At 43.7% G+C, this 21566-nt stretch overlaps 1 protein-coding gene across 6 annotated transcripts in view; it reads left to right on the top strand.

The window, feature by feature from the left end:
- The window catches only part of src (v-src avian sarcoma (Schmidt-Ruppin A-2) viral oncogene homolog), a 51207-nt gene extending 34967 nt beyond the window's left edge, over positions 1-16240 (top strand). For 5 of the 6 annotated variants that reach the window (XM_036946945.1, XM_036946944.1, XM_036946943.1 and 2 more), the window contains exons 2-12: positions 6357-6621; positions 6957-7056; positions 9999-10016; positions 10650-10748; positions 11221-11324; positions 12675-12824; positions 12983-13138; positions 13805-14061; positions 14169-14322; positions 14504-14635; positions 14897-16240. In XM_036946945.1, coding sequence (XP_036802840.1) covers positions 6366-6621; positions 6957-7056; positions 9999-10016; positions 10650-10748; positions 11221-11324; positions 12675-12824; positions 12983-13138; positions 13805-14061; positions 14169-14322; positions 14504-14635; positions 14897-15105 — 1635 coding nt within the window. In that variant the 5' untranslated portion in view covers positions 6357-6365 and the 3' untranslated portion in view covers positions 15106-16240. The remainder of the gene's footprint in view (positions 1-6356; positions 6622-6956; positions 7057-9998; positions 10017-10649; positions 10749-11220; positions 11325-12674; positions 12825-12982; positions 13139-13804; positions 14062-14168; positions 14323-14503; positions 14636-14896) is intronic. The other variant, XM_021566030.2, reaches the window with a different exon arrangement.
- The last annotated feature ends 5326 nt before the right edge of the window (positions 16241-21566 follow it).

Here is a 21566-nt window from a genome sequence, read left to right as displayed (position 1 = left end):
TCCTGGTCCGTGACTGGGCTGGGTTTCTTCCTGTAGTCCGTGATTGACTGTAGACCCTGCCACATGCCTCTTGTGTCTGAGCCGTTGAATTGAGATTCTACTTTGTCTCTGTACTGGCGCTTAGCTTGTTTGATAGCCTTGCGGAGGGAATAGCTGCACTGTTTGTATTCGGTCATGTTACCAGACACCTTGCCCTGATTAAAAGCAGTGGTTCGCGCTTTCAGTTTCACACGAATGCTGCCATCAATCCACGGTTTCTGGTTAGGGAATGTTTTAATCGTTGCTATGGGAACGACATCTTCAACGCACGTTCTAATGAACTCGCACACCGAATCAGCGTATTCGTCAATGTTGTTATCTGACGCAATACGAAACATCTCCCAGTCCACGTGATGGAAGCAGTCTTGGAGTGTGGAGTCAGCTTGGTCGGACCAGCGTTGGACAGACCTCAGCGTGGGAGCCTCTTGTTTTAGTTTTAGTTTCTGTCTGTAGGCAGGGATCAACAAAATGGAGTCGTGGTCAGCTTTTCCGAAAGGGGGGCGGGGCAGGGCCTTATATGCGTCGCGGAAGTTAGAGTAACAATGGTCCAAGGTCTTTCCTCCCCTGGTTGCGCAATCGATATGCTGATAAAATTTGGGGAGTCTTGTTTTCAGATTAGCCTTGTTAAAATCCCCAGCTACAATGAATGCAGCCTCCGGATAAATTGTTTCCAGTTTGCAGAGAGATAAATAAAGTTCGTTCAGAGCCATCGATGTGTCTGCTTGGGGGGGGATATATACGGCTGTGATTATAATCGAAGAGAATTCTCTTGGTAGATAATGCGGTCTACATTTGATTGTGAGGAATTCTAAATCAGGTGAACAGAAGGATTTGAGTTCCTGTATGTTTCCTGTATGTTTCTTTCATCGCACCATGTCACGTTAGTCATAAGGCATACGCCCCCGCCCCTCTTTTTACCAGAAAGATGTTTTTTCCTGTCTGCGCGATGCGTGGAGAAACCTGTTGGCTGCACCGCTTCGGATAGCGTCTCTCCAGTAAGCCACGTTTCCGTGAAGCAAAGAACGTTACAGTCTCTGATGTCCCTCTGGAATGCTACCCTTGCTCGGATTTCATCAACCTTGTTGTCAAGAGACTGGACATTGGCAAGAAGAATGCTAGGGAGTGGTGCGCGCTGTGCCCGTCTCCGGAGTCTGACCAGAAGACCGCCTCGTTTCCCTCTCTTTCGGAGTCGTTTTTTTGGGTCGCTGCATAGGATCCACTCCGTTGTCCTGTTTGTAAGGCAGAACACAGGATCCGCGTCGCGAAAAACATATTCTTGGTCGTACTGATGGTGAGTTGATGCTGATCTTATATTCAGTAGTTCTTCTCGACTGTATGTAATGAAACCTAAGATGACCTGGGGTACTAATGTAAGAAATAACACGTAAAAAAACAAAAAACTGCATAGTTTCCTAGGAACGCGAAGCGAGGCGGCCATCTCTGTCGGCGCCGGAAGATTAGCACTTCCGCTAGCGAGCATTGTATGGAATATTCTGGGTCCTCCAGGGTTTTCCACACCAATGCACTCCAGACAAACAGACACAGCTCTAGGCTATTTTGTGCAAGGGGTAAGAAGTACTCAGGTAGGCCTATTTTTATGACGTTTCCACCGGATCAGCGCATCACATTTGTTTCCCCTGTCATGCCGAGTGCTAATCAAAGGCGAGAGAGCTGGAAAAGTTTTTACAATAGGCTACGTTGAGGAACTATTGCCATTCTCAATGGATGTTAAAACAGACTTTGATCACTTGCCGTTTGAGGCGAAGCAAAAACAAATTTGAGAAGCGCCACAGTGATGGAGAGTTAAGACCATCAGAAATGGTATCAGATCCCCAAATTGGCACATTTATAGGCCTACACTTGCACGTAGGCCAGGTAGACAAGTCTGGAGCGCTCCGAACAAAAGACAGTGAGTAATTGACAACTCATAAATGGAATGAAATAAACACAAACCTTTTTCTCACCAGTGTAGCCTAGGTTGTGTGCTCCTCCACTCCTCCAATGACAATGGAAAGACTGTAGTAGTAGTAGTAGTAGTAATAATAATAATCTCAGCAAAAAAAGAAACATCCCTTTTTCAGGACCCTGTCTTTCAAAGATAATTCGTAAAAATCGGAATAACTTCACAGATCTTCTTTGTATAGGGTTTAAACACTGTTTCCCATGCTTGTTCAATGAACCATAAACAATTAATGAACATGCACCTTTGGAACGGTCATTGAGGCACTAACAGCTTACAGATGGTAGGCAATTAAGGTCACAGTTATAAAAACTGAGGGGCCTCAGCTCTCTCCCCTATCGGGGTCAGGTTTGGGCCACGGAGCTCCGACCGCCGAAAGAGGCCTTTCTACTGACTCTGAAAAACACCAAAAGAAAGATCCCCAGGGTCCCTGCTGATCTGTGTGAACGTGCCTTAGGCATGCTGCAAGGAGGCATGAGGACTGCAGATGTGGCCAGGGTAATACATTTAAATGTTTGTACTGTGAGATGCCTTAGACAGCACTACAGGGAGACAGGACGGACAGCTGACCGTCCTCGCAAGTGTAACAACACCTGCACAGGATCGGTACATCCAGACATCACACCTGTGGGACCGGTACAGGATGGCAACAACTGCCCGAGTTACACCAGGAACGCACAATCCCTCTGTCAGTGCTCAGACTGTCCGCAATAGGCTGAGAGAGGGTAGACTGAGGGCTTGTAAGCATGTTGTAAGGCAGGTCCTCACCAGACATCAACAGCAACAACGTCGCCTATGGGCACAAACCCATCATCGCTGAACCAAACAGGACTGGCAAAAAGTGCACTTCACTGACGAGTCACGGTTTTGTCTCACCAGGGGTGATGGTCGGATTCGCGTTTATCGTCGAAGGAATGAGCGTTACTCTGAGGCCTGTACTCTGGAGCGGGATCGAGTTTGGAGGTGGAGGGTCCGTCATGGTCTGGGACGGTGTGTCACAGCATCATCAGACTGAGCTTGTTGTCATTGCAGGCATTCTCAACTCATTACAGGGAAGATATCCTCCTCCCTCATGTGGTACCCTTCCTGCAGGTTCATCCTGCAGCATGACAATGCCACCAGCCATACTGCTCGTTCTGTGCGTGAAAACAGGAATGTCAGTGTTCTGCCATGGCCAGTGAAGAGCCCAGATCTCAATCCCATTGAGCACGTTTGGGACCTGTTGAATCGGAGGTTGAGGGCTAGGGCCATTCACCCCAGAAATGTCAGGGAACTTGCAGGTGTCTTGGTGGAAGAGTGTGGTAACAACTCACAGCAAGAACTGGCAAATCTGGTGCTGTCCATGAGGAGGAGATGCACTGTAGTACTTAATGCAGCTGGTGGCCACACCAGATACTGACTGTTACTTTTGATTTTTACCCCCCCCCCCATTTGTTCAGGGACACATTATTCCACTATTCTGTTAGTGACATGTCTTTGGAACATGTTCAGTTTGTCTGTTGTTGAATCCCGTTATGTTCATACAAATATTTACACATGTTAAGTTTGCTGAAAATAAACGCAGTTGACAGTGAGGACGTTTCTTTTTTTGCTGAGTTTATATTGAATACATTAACAGAAATTTCTGTAACCAAACAAGCGTTGTAGATTAGAAATGATTGGAATTGGCCTCCAATGTGGGGCAGTGGTCTAAGGCACTGGATCACAATGCTAGCTGTGCTACTAGAAATTTGGCACTAGAGATTCTGGGTTCGAGTCCAGGCTCTGTCGAAGCCGGCTGCGACTGGGAGACCCATGGGGCGGCACACAATTGGCCCAGCGTCATCCGGGTAAGCAGAGGGTTTGCCGGCAGGGATGTCCTTGTCCCATCACGCACTTACAACTCCTGTTGCGGGCCGGGCGCAGTGCACACTGACACGGTTGCCAGGTGTACGGTGTTTTCTCCGACACATTGGTGCTGCTGGCTTCCGGGTTAAGTGGGAATTGTGTCAAGAAGCAGTGCGGCTTGGTTGGGTTGTGTTTCGGAGGACGCACAGCTCTCGACCTTCGACTCTCCCGAGTCCGTACTGTGGGGTTGCAGCGATGAGACAAGACTGTAATCCAATTGGATACCACGAAAAGGGTATTTTTTAATATAAAATAAGGAATTATGGGAATGAACCTCTCTGGGATATGTGGGACGGTAGCGTCCCACCTCGCCAACAGCCAGTGAAAGTGCAGGGCGCCAAATACAAAATAACAAAAATCTCATAATTAAAATTCCTCAAGCATACAATTATTTTACACCATTTTAAAGATACAATTCTCATTAATCCAGCCACAGTGTCTCATTTAAAAAATACTTTACAGCGAAAGCACCACAAACAATTGTTAGGTCACCACCAACTCACATAAAAACACTTTTCTAGACATTTTTCTAGCCAAAGAGAGGAGTCACAAAAAGCACAAATAGAGATCAAATTAATCACTAACCTTTGATCTTCATCAGATGACACTCATAGGACTTCATGTTACACAATACATGTATGTTTTGTTCGATAAAGTGCATATTTATATAAAAAAATCTCATTTTACATTGGCGTGTTACGTTCAGTGGTTCTAAAACGTGCTGGGATTTGTGCAGAGAGCCACATCTATTTACAGGAATACTCATAAATGTTGAGGAAAATACAAGTGTTATACATGGAATTAGAGATATACTTCTCTTTAATGCAACCGCTGTGTCAGATTTTTTTTTTAACTTTACAGAAAAAGCAAACCATGCAATAATCTGAGTACAGCGTTCAGACAACAAAGCAGCCAAAACGATATCCGCCATATTGTGTAGTCAACATTAGTCAGAAATAGCATTATAAATATTCACTTACCTTTGATGATCTTCATCAGAATGCACTCCCCGGAATCCCAGTTCCACGATGAATGTTTGATTTGTTCGATAACGTCCATTTATGTCCAAATAGCTTCTTTTGTTAGCGTGTTTGGTAAACAAATCCAAACGCGCGTTCAGGTCCAGCCTTAACGTCGGACGAAAAGTTCAATAACAATATTACAGCCCGTAGAAACCTGTCAAACTAAGTATAGAATCAATCTTTAGGATGTTTTTATCATAAATGTTCAATAATGTTCCAACCGGAGAATTCCTATATCTGTAGAAAAGCAATGGAACAGAGCTCGCCCTCATGTGAACGAGCGTCACGAGCTCAAGGCATTCTGCCAGACACCTGGCTCAATCAGCTCTCATTCGCCCCCACTTCACAGTAGAAGCCTGAAACAATGTTCTAAAGACTGTTGACATTCCTAATTGCCTTAGGAAGTGCAATTTACACTGTATATTGGAATGAATTTTACCCCTTTTTCTCCCCAATTTCGTGGTATCCAATTGTTGTAGTAGCTACTATCTTGTCTCATTGCTACAACTCCCGTACGGGCTCGGGAGAGACGAAGGCTGAATGTCATGCGTCCTCCGATACACAACCCAACCAGCCGTACTGCTTCTTAACACAGCGCGCATCCAACCCGGAAGCCAGCCGCACCAATGTGTTGGAGGCTACACCGTGCACCTGGCAACCTTGGCTAGCGCGCACTGCGCCCGGCCCGCCACAGGAGTCGCTGGTGCGCGATGAGACAAGGAGATCCCTTCCGACCAATCCCTCCCTAGCCCGGACGACGCTAGGCCAATTGTGCGTCGCCCCACGGACCTCCCGGTCGCGGCCGGTTACGACAGAGCCTGGGCGCGAACCCAGGGACTCTGATGGCACAGCGCCCTTAACCACTGCGCCACCCGGGAGGCCTGGATTTTCCTCAGGTTTTCACCTGCCATACGAGTTATGTTATACTCACAGACATCATTCAAACAGTTTTAGAAACTTCAGAGTGTTTTCTATCCAAATCTACTAATGATATGCATATATTAGCATCTGGGACAGAGTAGCAGGCAGTTTACTCTGGGCACCCTATTCATCCAAGCTACTCAATACTGCCCCCCTGTCACCAAGAAGTTAATGGTAAATGTACTACTGGTGTGCCAACCCTGCGGCCTCCAATGGATCAATCCACGCAGACAGGCGTGAAATATGATATGTCTCGTGCTATATATATTTGCTACTGCTTGACTAAAAAAATCTCGGTCGACCAACAGCCTATTGACCAAACAAAATAAATATACAGTATCTAGGTATCGAATGGTGTTTGGCTGAAGATTATTCTAGCTATTCTAAGCCTATACCATCATGTAGAAAGGAGAAGTCTGAACTGTGCAATATCTTATTGGATTAATTAAACAGCTCAAACTCCCAGCATTTTATTGTCTTTGCTTAAAGTGCAAAAGCTCATAAGTCTCTCTCTGTCTGTCTTACAGGCTTAGGCCATGGGGGGAACCAAGAGCAAGCCCAAAGACGCAGGCCTTCGGACACGGAGTCTTGATGGTAACATCAGTTTAGGAGGAGGGGGTGGCAGCTACAACATCAGCCCCGCCCAGCACACCCTCACGCCCAATCTGAGTCCAGCAGTGGGCGGAACACGCCGGTCCACTCAGCCGTTGATCAATACCCCGGAGCTGGCACTGTTTGGGGGAGTGGAGTCCGCCAATAGTGTCACGTCTCCTAACAGAGGGACACTTGCAGGTAAGACTGTAGGGCCCAGATACCCCACTAATACCTAGAATGGAATATAAATAAATTATTAAATCACTATAGTGATTAATTTCACTAAAGGTAAGATTGTTATCTAAAACAGGCAGAGGTGCATTGAATGCTACTTATTTGATGCTACTGACTGCTGTAGTACATGCAAATCTTATTCAGTACAATGTATGTTTGATACCCTTTATGGAAAAGCTACACAGTTTACTCTGCATATATGAATAGTACTGTATTTTTAAAAATGGTATTGCAATATCACTTAATATTTGATGACCCATCCTCTGAGGTATGAGTGTCTGTCTGCCTCTCCCCCACAGGAGGTGTGACGACGTTCATGGCGCTGTATGACTACGAGTCTCGCACTGCCTCCGATCTGTCTTTCAGGAAGGGGGAACGGCTACAAATAGTGAACAACATGTGAGGCAACTCCACACACACTGGGATGAGTTTTTCAAGTTTCACATTTTATTAGTCGTATGTACGGGAAACGCATGATATACAGTTGAAGTCGGAAGTTTACATACACTTAGGTTAAAGTCATTAAAACTAGTTTTCAACCACTCCACAAATGTCTTGTTAACAAACTATAGTTTTGGCAAGTCGGTTAGGACTTCTTTGTGCATGACACAAGTAATTTTTCCAACAATTGTTTACAGACTATTTTATTTCACTTATAATTCACTGTATCCCAATTCTAGTGGGTCAGACGTTTACATACACTAAGTTGACGGTGCCTTTAAACAGCTTGGAAAATTCCAGAAAATGATGTCATGGCTTTAGAAGCTTCTGATAGGCTCATTGACATTGTTTGAGTCAATTGGAGGTGTACCTGTGGATGTATTTCAAGGCCTACCTTCAAACTCAGTGCCTCTTTGCTTGACATCATTGGAAAATCAAAAGAAATCAGCCAACAAAATTGTAGACCTCCAAGTCTGGTTCATCGTTGGGAGCAGTTTCCAAACACCTGAAGGTACCATGTTCATCTGTACAAACAATAGTACAAACAAAAGTATAAACGCCATGGGACCACGCATCCGTCATACCGCTCAGGAAGGAGACGCGTTCTGTTTCCTAGAGATGAACGTACTTTGGTGCGAAAAGTGCAAATCGATCCCAGAACAACAGCAAAGGACCTTGTGAAGATGCTGGATGAAATGGGTACAAAAGTATCTATATCCACAGTAAAACGAGTCCTATATCGGCATAACCTGAAAGGCCGCTCAGCAAGGAAGACGCCACTGCTCTAAAACCACCATAAAAAAGCCAGACTACGGTTTGCAACTGCACATACATTTTGGGGAAATGTCCTCTGGTCTGATGAAACAAAAATAGAACTGTTTGGCCATAATTACCATCGGAAAAAGGGGGAGACTTGCTAGCCGAAGAACACCATCCCAACCATGAAGCACGGGGGTGGCAGCATCCATGTTGTGTGGGTGCTTTGTTGCAGGAGGGACTGGTGCACTTCACAAAATAGATGGCATCATGAGGCGGAAAATGATGTGGATATATTGAAGCAACATCTCAAGACATCAGACAGGAAGTTAAAGCTTGTTCGCAAATGGGTCTTCCAAATGGACATTGACCCCAGCATACTTCCAAAGTTGTGGCAAAATGGCTTAAGGACAACAAAGTCAAGGTATTGCCTGGCCTACAAACCTGACTCAGTTACAACAGCTCTGTCAGGAGGAATGGGCCAAAATTCACCCTACTTATAGTGGAAAGCTTGTGGATGGCTATCTGAAATGTTTGACCCAATTTAAAGGCAATACACTCAATTAGTATTTGGTAGCATGTAAACTTCTGACCCACTGGGATTCTGCTGAAAAAATAAATGAAGCCGAAATCAATCATTCACTCTACTATTATTCTGACATTTCACATTCTTAAAATAAAGTGGTGATGCTAACTAACCTAAGCCAGGTAATTTTTACTAGGATTAAATGTCAGGACTTGTGAAAAACTGAGTTTAAATGTATTTGGCTAAGGTGTATGTAAACTTCTGACTTCAACTGTACATCGTCCAACGAAATACTTACTTGCAGCTTCCAATGCAACATTAAGAAGAAATAAAATAAAAGAATACGAACATAAACTAAATGGCCCAGTAGAATAGAATAAACATATTAGCATTAGATGAGGATGTGGCCATATCCCCTGGGATAGACGCACATGCCCCCCCCCCCCCCCCCCCGCATTCTCTCTCTCTCACACACACACACACCGTAGTCTGCATGTCTGATCTCTTGCTGCGCTGGCTGGCTGTTTTGCCCCCAAACCCTGTGTCAGTCACCCGCCCTTTGTAAAGCCCGTAACCATAGAAACAGTCTCCCTTTACCAGTATCTGTTTTGTGTGAGCTGACACGTTTTTGTTGTAGATTTCCTATTTTCTCCTGCTCATTCACAAAAGTACAGCTGTTCATCTCACTGGTGCGTCCACTTGGAGGCTGATATGTTTCTACCCCCTTCCCGTTTGTTACTAGCCCCTTCCTGCTGCGACTACTTCCTGCTGCGACTAGCCCCTTCCTGCTGCCTCTACCTTAGTTGAAGTCTTGCTCGATAATTGTCTGCGAAATAACTGTCATTGAAACGTATATGTTAAAGTGACAGAAATGACCATTCATTCTAATAATGTCAGTCTGTGCTGCTTTTACAAATTTGAGTCTTTCTCTAATCAATAGAAGTGCAGTGGACCATATTATTCTAGTGAGCCGAGCCCCCAATACTCTAGCTATAACAAAGTGTTGACCTAGAAGGCCTGAGCTGAGGACAATAGAACTATAGTGGATTATTGTGATTAGTGCATCTGCCCCCGAAGCTGCTACAGCTATTTATTCCCTTAGGGTTACCAGGTCAAATACGTCAACTCTGTGAACTCACCGATTTATGATAACCAGAAGATAATGTTTCACCATTTCCTGTGTTATGAGCCAACCCGTTCTCAGCTTTATTTATGCACCATGCACTTGGTATAATGTTCTGAAGCTTTCTTGGTGTTAATATTAGGTCTGCACCTATCATATTATCTGTCCTCTGTTTTAGGTATGCTGCTGAATGTCTCTTCTTTCTATGCAATCAGTCAATAACCTTGTTTCCATGTACGTACAGTGTGATCTTTAGACAGACTTCTGGATGTCTTTGCAAAGGGAGCTAGGTTCCGCTGTAGTGTTGGGATGAGGGGGTGGTGGATACCTGTTGTAATGGTTCTGTATACTGGATCTCTAGCTACGAATCTGCTTTGCTAACACGCTTTCTGTCTCTTTTCTTTTTTTTAAACCCCATCCACCCCCTTCGCATCTATTCTCTCTCTCTCCATCTCCCCAAACTATTTCTCCGTACCTTTTTGTAATTGTATGTAGGAGAAAGTTGAACAGCAGGTCAGTGAAGCTTCTCTTGTCTTTTGTGTCCTTCGTGTGAATGAATGTGCTGTGTGTGTGTGTGTGTGTGTGTGTTTTCACGTCACTAATACATCATAGTTGCTGGTTCACATGATAACTTCCCGGCATTTGGTTAATGGTGTCATAGTACACGTCTGTGTTTGAATCCACCCTGCATCCATTCCTTTAGTATTCCTAGTAGTTGTAGGGTTGATTTCCTGGACACAGATTAAGCCTAATCCTAGAGAATCTATTGGAGTTTAATGGAGAATCTTCATTGACGCATCCTCTTAGTCCGGGAGTTTTAATCTGTGTTCACAAAACCGCCCTGTAGTCTACGGATATTGTGAATAATTTCCTCCCGTTGAGTCGACCCTGTATGAGCGCGTGTTACTGTTTCACCGTAGTCCCTGTCTATGTGAAATAGAATGTGAAGAAGAGCCTCTGTGAAGACTATATTCAATATTTGCCTCCCAATGTGAATGTACTGTGTACAAAGTGTTTCCTTCACTCAAGAGTCCTGTCTTAAGTATCCCACCATATGAAGTAGAATCCAAATCACCCCACGTAAACTGGAATCACAGACTTGCAATGGAGACCATCTGTGAAACCGTTCCGTTCTTGTCTCCGCAGAGAAGGGGACTGGTGGCTGGCTCGCTCTCTGACCACTGGAGAAAGTGGTTACATCCCCAGCAATTATGTGGCTCCTTCCGACTCCATCCAGGCAGAAGAGTAAATCCCTCCCTCCCTTCTCTCGCTCTCTCTCTCATCCTCTATTTATCCATCCCACCTTTTCTTCTCTCTCCTGTAATTTCGTTTTAATCAAGAGTTGAAAATAAAACTGATGGAATTCAAAAGGAGCTCCATCTACAGTATCTCTCTATGCACCTTGAAGGCATACACACACTCCATGAGCTGACATGCACAGACACACACGTGGATAATAACACACACACAAACTAACCTGTGTAATGATTCCATTTCTTACCTCTATCCTACCAGTCATCTCAGATTGCCTATGGCTTCCAGGTAAGGGGCAGTAATCAGAATGCAATACTTCTTTGATTGGGGCATGCACAGAAGGCAGTTATCTCGCGCGCGCTCTCTCACACACACACACACACAGCCACACTTTTTTTTCTCTCTCTCCCTTCCTCTCAACGTGGTCCCTGTGTCCCCGTGCTCTCTTCCCTCTTTTCCCTAGGTGGTATTTTGGGAAGATCACACGTCGCGACTCGGAGAGGCTCCTCTTGAGTTTGGACAACAGGAGAGGGACGTTCCTGGTGAGAGAGAGTGAGACCACCAAAGGTGAGTGTCTAAGGCTGGCATCTCCAGTGGAAACACCTCACAGATTACACCAAAGCATCTCCACTGACAATTAAGACCACATTGGAATGCTGGCCCGGGGATCAAGCCGTGTAGCTGTGCAACCATGTTCTTTTAAAATAGCTGTTTCGCAACCCTTTAATGTAGAAAGGGCTAACCTCTGATTTGTAAAATAAGAATTGAGACAAGGATTGTGTATGTGTGCGATTCAGAGGGCGAATGTGCGACAAACAATGTGGGGTCCTTTTGAAGGGGGTATAGAAATACACGTCGGGCGCACCGGTTTGTGTCAAGAACTGCAACGCTGCTGGGTTTTTCACGCTCAACAGTTTCCTGTGTGTATCAAGAATGGCCCAACACCCAACGGACATTCAGCCAACTTGACACAACTGTGGGAAGCATTGGAGTCTACATGGGCCAGCATCCCTGTGGGGACGCTTTCGACACCTTGTAGAGTTCATGCCCCGACAAATTGAGGCTGTTCTGAGGGCAAAAGGAGGGGATGCAACTCAATATTAGGAAGGTGTTCCTAATCATTTTTTTTACCTTTTATTTAACTAGGCAAGTCAATTAAGAACACATTCTTATTTACCAAGCATGTGACAAATAAAATTAGATTTGTGGATTCGATGTGACGCCCCTGGGGCACAGCGGAGTTCGATGCCTCTGATCGTCAGCTGCTGCACTACAGCACAGCCACAGTAGTGTCGCGCACACACGCTCTCCATGGGCCGAGCTCAGCGGAGAAAGAGAGAGGGTAAAGAGAGGTGGAGGGAGGGGGCGGGTGGGGTGCGTTGCCGGGAACTGAGTGGGAGCAGTGGGGAGCCCTCGGGTGAGTGAGTAAGACAGAAGTAGGTCATTGAGGAGCCAGGGGCGCGTTTAGCAGGGCACTGTGTATGTTATGTAAACATGCCTCTAGATAACAAAGAATAAGGAATCATGTCGGCTCTATTCGTGAAATCTCTATCTGCAACGTTCGACAACCAGAGGCATATCACCCAGTTTAAACAGAGAGGGAAGGAGGGGGAATTGCCCAGGGGTTCTTTGAGTTCACTCGTCAGGCTGGCTCACTGGGCTGGTGCCGCCCTCTGGTGGCAGACTGGATGTATTGTTTTGTTTTTGTGGGACCACAAGGAATGGAACTTGTAAACACAAAATGACACTAATAAAGCAATTTATTTCAAACTATTCTTCCTTTGGGCCCCAGGAAGACTAGGAGTCGCTAAAGGCATCATCTAATGGAAATGTGAATAAAGGATTAGACAATATTTCTTGCACAAGGTTATCTTGCTTTCTTTACTGATTTCCTGTCTCTAATGTACCTCTTCCTAGGTGCCTACTGTCTGTCAGTCCTGGACTATGACAACACTAAAGGACTGAATGTGAAACACTACAAGATTAGAAAGCTGGACAGTGGAGGCTTCTACATCACCTCACGCACTCAGTTTAACAACATACATCAGCTGGTCACACACTACCACAGTGAGTCACACACACATTGCCAACACTGTACAAGTGTAAACATCTCAACCAATTACTTCTAAGCAAATACCTCTGAGAAGAGACTATGTGTGATGAACAAATAACACTACCAGAAGGTGATATTAGAGCTCACCGTGTTTTCTTCCCTGTCCTCTCAGAGCATGCAGACGGACTGTGCCACTGTCTGACGGAGGTATGTCCCGTACTAAAGCCTCAGACCCAGGGGCTGGCCCGCGATGCCTGGGAGATCCCCAGGGACTCTCTATGCCTCGACCTCAAACTGGGACAGGGATGCTTCGGAGAGGTCTGGATGGGTAAGACAGCCTCTCTCCACTACGAGCTAATTGAACTGTATATAAGAGTATGAATAGTGTGTAAATAGTATATTTGTTGTCTCTTGGTGACTTTCCAATATACAACTCTTATTTAATTTTTTTATTTTTATATATATATATATATATATATATATATATATATATATATATATATATATATATATATATATATATATATATATATATATATATATATATATATATATATACACAAAAAAATTCAATAAGAGTTATATATTGGAAAATAAAAAAATTCATAATGTAACTGTTCTGTACTTTGTCATGAATTTGTACATTTTTATGTGGACCCCAGAAAGAGTAGCTGCTGCATGTGCAGTATCTAATGGGAATCCTAAAAAAAACAATACCATCTCTGCTATGTTGTGATTTAATCAGCTACTTCATGAATCAGTTAATCAGTGGGATCCATTCTGATCTTCAGCCTGCTCCCTAAACCAGCTGATCCTCTCAAACAAAGCAGAGGGTACTGCCATGTAGAGGAACTAAACATGTCTATAGAGTGCATTTGTCATTGCATCGACACATTCCTTGGCAGTTGGCACCTATTTGACAATTTTGAAAACATAATCTGATGCTGGAAATGGTTACCACAACAACACAACTAGCTGTGCAACCATTATGTAGGCACGTGGAACGGGACAACGCGGGTAGCGGTCAAGACCCTGAAGACCGGTACCATGTCCCCCGAGGCATTCCTTATGGAGGCCCAGGTCATGAAGAAGCTGAGACATGAAAAACTGGTCCAGCTGTACGCCGTGGTGTCTGAAGAACCTATCTATATTGTCACGGAGTACATGGGACAAGGAAGCTTGTTGGACTTCCTGAAGGGAGACATGGGCAAGATGCTCCGCCTTCCTCAGCTGGTTGACATGGCCTCACAGGTAAGCAAGTTTAGAGATGGTCAGTGTAAATACTGTCTAGTATTACACACACACACACAAACACGCTGGCTGTTTTAGTCAAACCTAAACATGTGTCTTCTCGTCAGATTGCCTCAGGAATGGCGTATGTAGAGAGGATGAACTACGTCCACAGAGACCTCAGGGCTGCCAACATTCTAGTGGGAGACAACTTGGTTTGTAAAGTGGCTGACTTTGGACTGGCCCGTCTCATAGAGGACAATGAGTACACTGCCAGGCAGGGTAAGACCACTAGAGGGGGCTGATTACCATCTCTTCCTTTTGTCTGTCTGTTTTTTTCTCTCTCTCTCTCCTCTCAATGTTTTGGCCCGCCAGACCAATTGGCATCGTTTTCATTCTCAGGTTTTCTCACCACAACTTGAATTACAGAGTCTTGTCTAACGTGTGTCTCCTACCCTTGCAGGAGCAAAGTTCCCCATCAAGTGGACGGCTCCTGAAGCTGCGCTGTATGGCCGCTTCACCATCAAATCAGACGTCTGGTCGTTCGGGGTCTTACTGACAGAACTGGCCACCAAGGGGAGAGTACCATATCCAGGTAGCAACTGTGAATCTTCAAAGATGTCGCTTTGGTGAAAGGATCCCTTGTCTGATAGAGTTGCTTACCACTGTGAGCACATCCCAAAGACGCACACTGCTGGCAAGCGAATCTACCTATGTGAAGACACTGTTGGCCGTTAACCTTTTTGAAACCATGAAGGTCAATGCAGTATATATCTCTCCTGCCATTCGGCCCCTGTATAATGATGTTTGTGTTCTCCCTATCCCTTTCTTCTCTCTCGCTCTCTCTCCCCCCCAGGCATGGTGAATCGGGAGGTGCTGGACCAGGTGGAACGTGGTTACAGGATGCCTTGTCCTGCTGAGTGCCCTGACTCCCTCCATGACCTCATGCTCACCTGCTGGAGGAAGGACGCTGAGGAGAGGCCCACATTCGAGTACCTGCAGGGCTTCCTGGAAGACTACTTTACCTCCACTGAGCCACAGTACCAGCCCGGGGAGAACCTTTAGTCGAGAACCTGAGGTACTATAGGGCTCATGTTGGAAGGGGAGAGGGGAACGGTGCTTTGGATACAGCCAGACTGACCTCTGTTGCACCTGGAACTGAACTCCCAATGACCACACACCTACTCCTGACCTATATTATAATTATTCAATGTGACGATATCGTTATTTTGTTACTTGATGTTGATATCCTTCTGATTTTGAAAAGGACAGCACTAATCTACTGGTTTATTTTGAGTTCATCTACATTCATACCTGTCAGTTACTGTGTGCTCCTATTGACCCCCCCCCCCTTCATTTATCATTGGACATGAGTAGCAATCAACTGTAAGGACCAATTCAGTCCATCTCTTTAGAGGTACACCTTTGGAGATCTAAAGAAATAACAGATTTCTCATATCCCTATTGGTTCCTCTCTACAATGAGATTCCATGTTTAAGGATGGGTTCTTGTTCTGGTATGTCTTCCAATCTATTCCCACAGACTGCTTGAGAAGCAACTCTGAGGGGTACTGTTGTCAGGATATCGCTTTATGTTTTTGATCAAATTTGTTCTAAAACCTGGAATATTTGTTATTATAATCAGGCCACAGTTATTTCAGATGAACATTTCCCCTCTACATTGTGGCCATTCTTGGCAGCTTGAGGTGATGTTTGTAGTTGACCGAGGTGGGCGGAACTTTCACTACGCAGACACTTCCATGAAACAAATTAGAATTGCTATGCATGGAATACCCCTCCCCAGGCACTCTTAAAGAAGATGAGAGGAGAATATTGTTTGTTATTTTTCATTTTATATTCACAGCGTTTCTAGAAGACGACTTAAAAAAGGCTACTGACGATCACTCAGTCTCCTCTCAGGAAGGGGTCCATGAATCCTGCTGCAATGTTTTTGTGCCAATGCTGTAAATTTACTATTTTCTACTCTCTTCATTGTTTTAAAGTTTTTGTTTTTTCTTACTACAAAGCTCAATAAGCGTTGCCCTGTAATTATACACACTATTTGTAAATCATTCCCAAATGTGTGTTTGAATAATACCATCCATCTGAATAATTACCATCCATATTCCATCAAATATCTAAGGCATGTATTTTAAGGCTTTGGTTGTTCAAACATTCAGATTAAAACTCCATCAATGTTCTGCAATGGTTTTTAGTTATTTTCAGGAAAGGAGTAACCCTAAGACCTTTCACAATCTATTATTTGAGAAGTGATATCAGTGCAGCCGCTGGTTGAAGGTAGGCTCAGCGAAATGACGTTGCCACGAGCAGCACTGCAGATATTGAGATGAGCGAGATGCAAAACTTCACTCACATAGTCACACCCAGTCTCTGCGCATGTGCACGGGTTCGCTTCACGCTGTTACAGCGGGGTAGCCAGGCGAAGTTGAGCCTTGCCAAATTAATCCACTCTGCTGTTCATTCCTGCACCTATGTCATATCGCTGAGCCTACCTTCCAAAAGTAAGTGGACATCTGCTCGTCGAACATCTCATTCCGAAATCATGGGCATCAATATGGAGTTGGTCCCCCCCCCCCCCCCCCCTTGCGTCTGTGATAGCCTCTACTCTTCTGGGAAGGCTTTCCACTAGATGTTGGAAAATTGCTGTGGGGATTTGCTTCCATTCAGCCATGAGCATTAGTGAGGTTGGGTACTGATGTTGGGTGATTAGACCTGGCTCACAGTCGGCGGTCCAATTCATCCCAATGGTGTTTGATGCGGTTGAGGTCAGGGCCCTGTGCAGGCCAGTCAAGTTCTTCCACACCGATCTCGACAAACCATTTCGGTATGGACCTCACTTTGTGCACAGGGGCATTGTCATGCTGAAACAGGAAAGAGCCTTCCCCAAATTGTTGCCACAAAGTTGGAAGCACAGAATTGTCTAGAATGTCATTGTATGCTGTAGCATTAAGATTTCCCTTCACTGGAACTAAGGGGCCTAACCCGAACCATGAAAAACAGCCCAGAGATTGCATGGCTCTGTGCTTGATTTTATACATCCGTCAGCAACGGGTGTGGCTGAAATAGCTGAATCCACTCATTTGAAGGGGTGTCTACATATTTTTGTGTATATATAGTGTATTTAGTGGTTTTGTTTTCATTGAATGATGGAGAAATTATTCTGAAGATATGAGAGAGGAGCAGGTTAGCATTTTTCATCATGAACCTTGTTCTGGAAACAGCTCTGCAGAGTGGTCTAGCTGGCACAGCCATAAAATCTGATTTTAAACATAACTTTAACCGTAACTACACTGTCAACACGTATGCCTAACCTTCAATTATGACCAAAAAGCTAATTTGTATTTTCATGAATTTTTACATTATAGACAATTTTGACTTTGCAGCTGGCTTATCTAAGGCAAAATCGCTCAGTTGTGCCTCCAGGACAAGAATCACGACAATAAACGTCAACCTGCGTGAGACGACAGAGCTTCCCCCTGGCCTGAGATGCTGAATTGCCATTTTGAACGTCCACTGTCATTGGGCAATTGTACATAAATATCCTCAGTGCTACTATTTTTTGTTGTTGTATATATCCTGTTTCTAATTTATTCATATTATTAAAGGTCCTTTTGATTTGTCTATTTATTTTCAGCATCATTCTGCCTGTTGCCATGTCTACGGTACATCCCACTATTATACTGGGAGCTCATCAGTGACGATTGAAGAAACATTGTTTTTTTTCTTTTTCTATTGTTTTACATCTTTCTTTATACGCCTGTCTTTTGTACCACTTTTTACTTTGTTTCCATCTTTTTACGAAGCCATGCTTATTGGTACTACATCTGACTGAGGAACTGCCCGAGGGGCATGGTTGAAAACAAGCTTTCATCAGTGGTGCGTTCAGTACGTTTTTGTTTAACGTTCTGGAACATTCAATTGAACGGAAACGGTACTGAACGAAAAACGTGGTTGGGTTGGGGAACGCTATTAGCATGGCCACTGCCCTGTTTTAAATACGTCACTCATTGCATCAAGCCACACCCACCCAAAGGCAGCAAACGTACCTCAATATCTGTTCAAGAAGGTACAAGAACATTTTTGGGGGAACGTGGTAGTTCAGTACAAACTGTTCCGCAAACGTTTAAGCAAACTGAACGCACCTCAGGTTTCATCTTCCTCGTTTCAGAATAAGAGAGCACCTTTTTATGTAGCCTCTAAAGGTGCCACTGATTCTATTTCTGCTATGAAAAATTGCATTCATCAGTCATACGTTAACATGTCGAAGTCTTTCCTACTCTTAAGGCCATTGATGGGGAGGCTGGCTTGCGAACTGAAGGTCAGTGTTTTTTTTTTTATAGAAGACAGCTGATGTACAGTGCTGTGGTACAGCATGGTTTCTATGTTACTGTGGCAAGAAGACTTGCATCAAGAATCTGAACTGGCTATTGTGGTACTGTAGGGCTTCTTGAGTGCTAAGATTTCATAAACCACTAGAAATTCTACACTGTTTTCATTGAATTCTCAGACATTGGCTTAGATTATTAATCTGAGTTATGTTTTCTGTCCTGTGAATATATAGAGCAGCAGACTGACTAGTCTTTCGTCTTAATCCTAATCCCCATTGTATGATCATACTGATAAAACAAGGACGTCTCCATTGACTTCTTTGGGTCTTTTTCACCTCAGCCTATGCAGTTTTTTGGATCTGTGATATTCCTTTTGTATAATCCTTTTTACCGTATTCAGTGGAAAATGCAAAAATATTGCCTGAAATTCTTACTATTGTTTAAAATTCAAATGACAGTTGGAATAAAATGTGTACATTGCAAACTGTAATCTGACAAATGTTGTAAAATGCATTAAATGATGTTTCTTATATTGACTATAACAACATTGGTTGAGCAACCAGGCAGTGAGTCAGTTGATGTCTATCAGTTTACAGTAAATAGTGTTTTCCCTCACAGACTAGAACTTTATACCTTTAATTTCATTCTGAAGTGACGGCTTCCTTTCGGTGAGTTTATACAGGGTGAAGGTAAGATGCAGTGTCACAATGTCATTTTATCCAAAAGCCTCCTGTAGTTCAAGGTACTGAGAGCTAGGGTTGGTCTAGATAATTGTATATCTTTGAGATACTAACCCAATGTCTTTTTTTAGAGGTGTCTTTAAACATTATAGCTTGGTAAACAAATAGTATGCCAAATCCATATTGTATGTTGTTATGAGGCAGTAGATCTAGGCTACTGTAGGCCTGTTTGTGGTTGTCAGATCATTCGATATAAGATATGATTGAGTACAAAACAAAGAAGTAAACATTTGTGTTATATTACTTCAAGTGAACTGATACCCTTGTTCAGTGGTGGAAAAAGTACCCAATTGTCGTACTTGAGTAAAAGTAAAAATACCTTTTTTAATAGAAATTTACTCAAGTAAAAGTGAAAGTCACCCAGTAAAATACTACTTGAGTAAAAGTCTAAAAGTATTTGTTTTTAAATAAACTTAAGTATCAAAAGTCAATGTAATTTCTCAAATATACTTCAAGTTCAAAAGTAAAAGTATAAATCATTTAAAATTCCTTATATTACGCAAACCAGACGGCACCATTTTCTTTCTTTAAAAAAACATGTATGGTTGGTCAGGGGCATACTCAAACACTCAGACATCATTTACAAAGGAAGCACTTCTGTTCAGTGAGGCAGTAGAGATGCCAGGGACGTTCTCTTAATAAGTGCGAGAATTGGACCATCTTCCTATCCTGCTAAGCATTCAAAATGTAACTAGTACTTCTGGGTGTCAGGCAAAATCTATGGAGTAAAAAGTACATTATTTTCTTTAGGAATGTAGTGAAGTAAAAGTTGTCAAAAATATAAATGATAAAGTGCAGATAACCAGTTTTTTGGGGTGAGTACTTTTTAAAGTATTTTTACTTAAAAGTACTTCACACCACTGTCCTTGTTGCATAATATGCAGAAACCCCTTCTTTTATTCATGGTCATCACTAGTTGCCACAACGTTATAATTATGGCTAAACACACATTTTTCTACAATTTCTCTTCTTAAAATCTGATTGTAAAACCTGACCTTAATCCTAACCACACTGCTAACATTGTGCTTAACTCTAACCTTAAATTAACCTCTACAGGATCGGTGGGTCCCCTGCTGGATGATTGAGCTAACCTAGACTAATGTGATTAACATGAGGTTGTAAGTAAACAAAAAAATCCCAGGACTTAGACATATCCGATATTGGCAGAAAGCTTAAATTCTTGTTAATTTAACTGTGCTGTCCAATTTACAGTAGCTATTACAGTGACAGAATGCCATGCTATTGTTTGAGGAGAGTGCACAGTTATGAACTTGAAAAGTTATTAATAAACCAGTTAGGCACATTTGGGAAAATGTTGAACAGAAAGGCAATGGTTCATCGGATCAGTCTAAAACTTTGCGCATACACTGCTGCCATCTAGTGGCCAAAATCGAAATGGTGCCTGGGCTGGAATAATACATTATGGCCTTTCTCTTGCATTTCAAAGATGATGGTATGCTGTCCCTAGGAGAGGTGCGTCACTTGAGTGGGTTGAGTCAATGACATGATCTTCCTGTCCGGATTGGAGGTGTCCCAGGATGGTAAGTTGGTGGTTGAAGATATCCCTCTAGTGGTGTGGGGGCTGTGCTTTGGCAAAGTGGGTGGGGTTGTATCCTGCCTGTTTGGCCCTATCTGGTGGTATCGTCGGATGTGGCCACAATTTCTCCCGACCCCTCCTGTCTCAGCCTACAGTATTTATGCTGCAGTCGTTTGTGTCATTCTGTTATATCTGGAGTATTTCTCCTGTCTTATCCGGTGTCCTGTGTGAATTTAAGTATTCTCTCTCTCTCTCTCTCAGGACCTGAGCCCTAGGACCATGCCTCAGGACTACCTGGCCTGATGACTCCTTGCTGTCCCCAGTCCACCTGGCCGTGCTATCTGCTCCAATTTTAACTGTTCTGCCTGCGGCTATGGAATCCCGACCTGTACACCGGACGTGCTATCTGTCCCAGACCTGCTGTTTTCAACTCTATTGACAGCAGGAGCGGTAGAGATGCTATGAAAATCCAACTGACATTTACTCCTGTTGCACCCTCGACAACCACTGTGATTATTATTATTATTTGACCCTGCTGGTCATCTATGAACATTTGAACATCTTGGCCATGTACTGTTATAATCTCCACCCGGCACAGCCAGAAGAGGACTGGCCACTCCTCATAGCCTGGTTCCTCTCTAGGTATCTTCCTAGGTTTTGGCCTTTTCTAGGGAGTTTTTCCTAGCCACTGTGCTTCTACACCTGCATTGCTTGCTCTTTGGGGGTTTCGGGCTGGGTTTCTGTACAGCACTTTGTGACATCAGCTGATGGAAGAAGGGCTTTATAAATACCTTTGATTGATGATACAAAAAAAATACAAAAAAAACACGGTTGGTTTTTCTTTGTATTATCTTTTACCAGATCTAATGTGTTGTATTCTCCTGCATTCATTTTACATTTC

This window comes from Oncorhynchus mykiss, chromosome 16 (assembly GCF_013265735.2).
Source record: "Oncorhynchus mykiss isolate Arlee chromosome 16, USDA_OmykA_1.1, whole genome shotgun sequence".
NCBI lineage: Eukaryota > Metazoa > Chordata > Actinopteri > Salmoniformes > Salmonidae > Oncorhynchus > Oncorhynchus mykiss.
Note: the sequence above shows the minus strand (reverse complement) of the source record. Positions and strands in the feature narration are given on the sequence as shown.